General features: G+C 36.4%; 1 protein-coding gene across 1 annotated transcript; it reads left to right on the forward strand.

Moving 5' to 3' along the window:
• Positions 1 to 222: 222 nt before the first annotated feature.
• LOC149146596 (uncharacterized) lies at positions 223 to 1,209 on the forward strand. The gene has a single exon (XM_089452817.1). The coding sequence runs from the start codon at positions 223 to 225 to the stop codon at positions 1,207 to 1,209; it is 987 nt and encodes a 328-aa protein (XP_089308943.1).
• Positions 1,210 to 4,213: the final 3,004 nt, after the last annotated feature.

Raw genomic sequence — 4,213 nt, forward strand, 5'->3', positions numbered from 1 at the left:
AGAAATGAAGATTTTGCTGAAGATTTGCCACAGACATTGCATGTTGTTCATCAGGCAATAAAAGATTTGAGAAAAACAATAAAGGATAACCGGAGATTGTGCATAGAAAAACATAATGAACTTAGCTTAAGGTTGATGAATGCACAAATAGCTGCTGCTTCAACATCACAAGGTCATGTCTCAGGAATGGAATAAAACTGGACCTCTCATGCAAATCCTAATATGGCACATGTCCAACAATCAGAAAGTTCAGATGAAGAGAAAGAGAGATCAGATTTTAGATGCAATATTATAAAGAGAGATGTAATGTATTGTGTCAAAATGAAAGTAAGAATTGGAACCCAGTACAAATACTGGAAAGTCCTTATGGACACTGGTTCAAGGCTAAACATAGTCAGTGATACAGTGGTGAGTATGCATCTTCGAAGACCAATAGAATGTCGCAAAGTAATAACAAAAAGTGGTGAAATTTCCACCAAATATGAAGTTGAGGTTGATGCATTACTAACAAAAAAAATTGGTATGCATCTGGTCTGCCTTGTTGTTCCTGGTATAGACTGTGTTATGTATCTTGGCACACCTTTCTTCAAGAATTTTGAGAAACATGGAGCAAAATTTGACAAAATCAGTCAGAGGTATGGTTATTTCATCTCTATAGATGATAGAGAAATATTTTTCCCTTTCATTAATTCCAGTTCACCAAATAGGTTGAAAAGGATAGAAAGAATGGAAAATGTCTTGGAAAAAATGGAAGTGAAGAAAGAAATCCTGAAAACTGAAGAACATCTGGACAATGGAAAATACTCAAGAGAAATAGCAGACCTCACTGCTAGATTTAAAGAATGTTGTTCTGATGATCCGAATGGCTTTTGGCATATCCATAAGCATGAAGTAGAACTTCCTCTCAAGAAAGATTTCAATGGAATGCTAAGAAGGTCAAAAGCTGTGACAATGAATGAAGATCAAATGAAACTTTGCAGAGAAGAAATCAAAGAATTACTAAATAAAGGACTCGTCAAAAAAAGCAAAAGTCCAATTGCTTGTTTTGCTTTCTATGTGAATAAACATGCTGAAATTTCTAGAGGAAAACCTAGACTTGTCGTAAATTATAAACCTTTGAATGATATCCTTGATTATGATGCATATCCTATACCTAAACCATCCTCTATACTTACTCAAATTTTGCTCCATGTTTCTCAAAATTCCTGAAGAAAGGTGTGCCAAGATACATAGCACAATCTATACTAGGACCAATAGGGCAGACCAGATGCATACCAATTTTTTCTGTTAGGAATGCATCAAACTCAACTTCATATTTGGTGGCAATTTCACCACTTGCTGTTATTACTTTGGGACATGTTGTTGTTCTTCGAAGATGCATACTCACTATTGTATCACTGACTATGTTTAGCCTTGAACCAGTGTCCATAGGGACTTTCCAGTATTCATACTGGGTTCCAATTCTTACTTTCATTTTGACATAATACATTACATCTCTCTTCAAAGATCTTTTCAAATTTCGATCTAAAATCTGGTTTCTGGCAAGTAGGAATCAAAGAAGAGGATAAATGGAGGACAACTTTCTCTGTACCTGGAGGCCATTATGAATGGAACATCATGCCATTCGGATTGATTAATGCCCCCTCAGCCTTCTAGAGAATTATGGATGAAACTTTTGAAGCAATGGAGGAATTCCTAAAAAGGTATATTGATGATATTTTGATTCATTCTGATAATATAGCTAACCATATAAAGCATTTGATGATCTTTCTGCGTATAGTAAAAGACATGGGCATCGTATTATCAGAATCCAAAATGAAAATTTTCAAACTGATGATAGATTTCTTGGGTTACAATATACAACATGGATCCTACTCTGTAATCCAAAGAAGCTTGAATTTTGCTGATCACTTCCCTGATGAAATTAAAGACAATACCTAGTTGCAAAGGTTGTTGGGTAGTTTGAATTATATCTCAAAGTTTCTGAAACATTGTGCACAAGAACATAAACTCTTGAGCAAGAGACTTCAGAAAAATCTAATCCCTTGGAATGATGACTGTACTTAGGGAGTTAAGAAAATAAAAGAAAAAGTGAGGAATATACAACCTCTCTCCCCAATAAGAGAAGAATGGGAGAAAATAATCATGACAGATGCCAGTCATGAGGGTTGGGGTGCTATTCTACGTCAGAAGAATCCTAGCAGTTGAAAGGAAATAGAGGTTTGTCAATATGCATCTGGTCTATGGGCAAAAAATCAAATGAATTCGTCTAGCCTCAAGAAAGAACTCAGAGCAGTCTGCTTGGGTATAGCCAAATTCAGAGACTTTGTTATTTACACCCATTTTACAGTTAAGACAGATTCCCAAGCTTTGAAATATGAAATCCATAAATGTGAGTTTGAAGATGCCGCTATGGTAAGATGGATAATGCATCTCAGCCAATAAAATTTCGACATTGAATTTGTCAAAGGAGACAAGAACAGTTTCGCTGACATGCTGAGCCGAGAGTTATTATTTGAACTCTCAATAATGGGTATCAGATGTAATTATCTCAGCAGAAGAGAAAGCACTATTGAAGTTGAAACTCCTACTGATTGGATTTCATATGATCTAAATAGGAGATTATTAGATCATGATGATAATTGGCATCCCATAAAAGAAATCAGACATAGAACATGTTTTGATTTTCTATTGATAGATCCCCACCAAGATGAAATGAATGATCAAGCTCTAGAAGCCCTTGATTACTTAAGATAGATTGGAAGCATTGCCTATCGAATTGAGAGAGATGATGAAGATAGAAGTAGAATCACCAGCTGTCATATAACATTCAGGAGATTTGATAATCATCTTCAAAGAGAAAACTATGATCCAGAACGACAGCAGGAAGATTTCTACACAACAATGTATTTAAAAAAAAATTCAACTAACATGTTTTATTCTTTGCAGTTTTCAACTTTGTTTGAAGGGGTTCCAGTTGAAGATATGGAAGAAGACGACCCACTTCCTAAATGGTTTATGGGATGGTGGAAAAGATTTGGGTTATCACCCCCTATCCTAAAACCATAGTCTTTCACTTTATTGAAGATTCCCAATTTCAACCCATCAAGTATGCTCGTGACTGAAGTATTGTACAAGAGGATTGAAGATCTAATAAATCTAAGCGATGAAGATTTTCTGAATGGAGTCCATAGGTGCGGTCATGTCAGATGGTTCATAATGAATTATTAGAAGGCTCTAAAGACCAACACAAGCACCACCTATGAAGAGTTCCATCGATAGATTGATCCATAACTAAACCCATTCATGAACCTAAACTATTTAGACTTACCTGACCCACATGACAGTGCAAACTGGGAAACTGAGAAAGAAGTTTAGGTACAATGCTATTCAAATTACATGATAGAAAGATGGAATTTTCACCACTACACTTATCCACAAGTAGATTATTATATTATTTAAAGTGTTTTCTTTCCACTCGACATTGGTGTTGGATGGGCTTTCGAGGATTCCCCCATATTGGTAATATCCTTTGTGTAATATTTGTACAGTTTTGGAGATTTTCATATCTCATCCTTAGAGTCTGTCACATGCTTTCGTGGGTTCCTGTGCCTTGGAATCTCCACTTTGTTTGAGTCTAGTACCTTGATTCAGTCCCCACATGCCTCTGGCTATCTGTAAAAGGAGAAGGGACGAGATAACATGGGATAGTCTACCCATGCCCGAATCTAACTTTGAGTGATTACTTTTGAGTCATCATTTTGTACAAGATTCCTGCTTTTTCCTGAATGTTTGTTCCCTTCCAGTTATAAATAAAGGAACTGCGAAGTAAGACTCATTTGGGGATTGGGAGTTTGAGAGTTTAGAGGTCTGAGTCGAATTTTCTCCTGCTCTGTATCTGCGGACCTTTAGTCTGATTTGCTTGCACCACGAGAAAAATTCTAGTTTGTAAATGATTTGAGAAGCCTGCGCATTAGTACTTGATGCTAGTCTGTAAAAGATCTATTGTTGATGCCCAATCAATCATAACTGATATAGATGGAAAGGTTACCACATGGTTCCCCAGAGTAAACACATTTCAGCGTGGTGGACCCTCTATCTCTACAGTTCCAACTACGATCAGCCAATTACATCATGTCCAAGCTCCTACTCCTCCACAATTTGTAATTGACCAAGCAGTGTATGACTCCATTAAAACACTATTTTCACAGCC

This window comes from Pinus tabuliformis, chromosome X, assembly GCF_031772625.1.
Source record: "Pinus tabuliformis cultivar Carrire ecotype Pingquan chromosome X, CPIR1, whole genome shotgun sequence".
In the NCBI taxonomy this organism is placed as follows: domain Eukaryota; kingdom Viridiplantae; phylum Streptophyta; class Pinopsida; order Pinales; family Pinaceae; genus Pinus; species Pinus tabuliformis.

Bases quoted from the DNA above. Each gene is read 5' to 3' on its own strand.
- LOC149146596 (XM_089452817.1), top strand. From the start codon at position 223: ATGGCACATGTCCAACAATCAGAAAGTTCAGATGAAGAGAAAGAGAGA.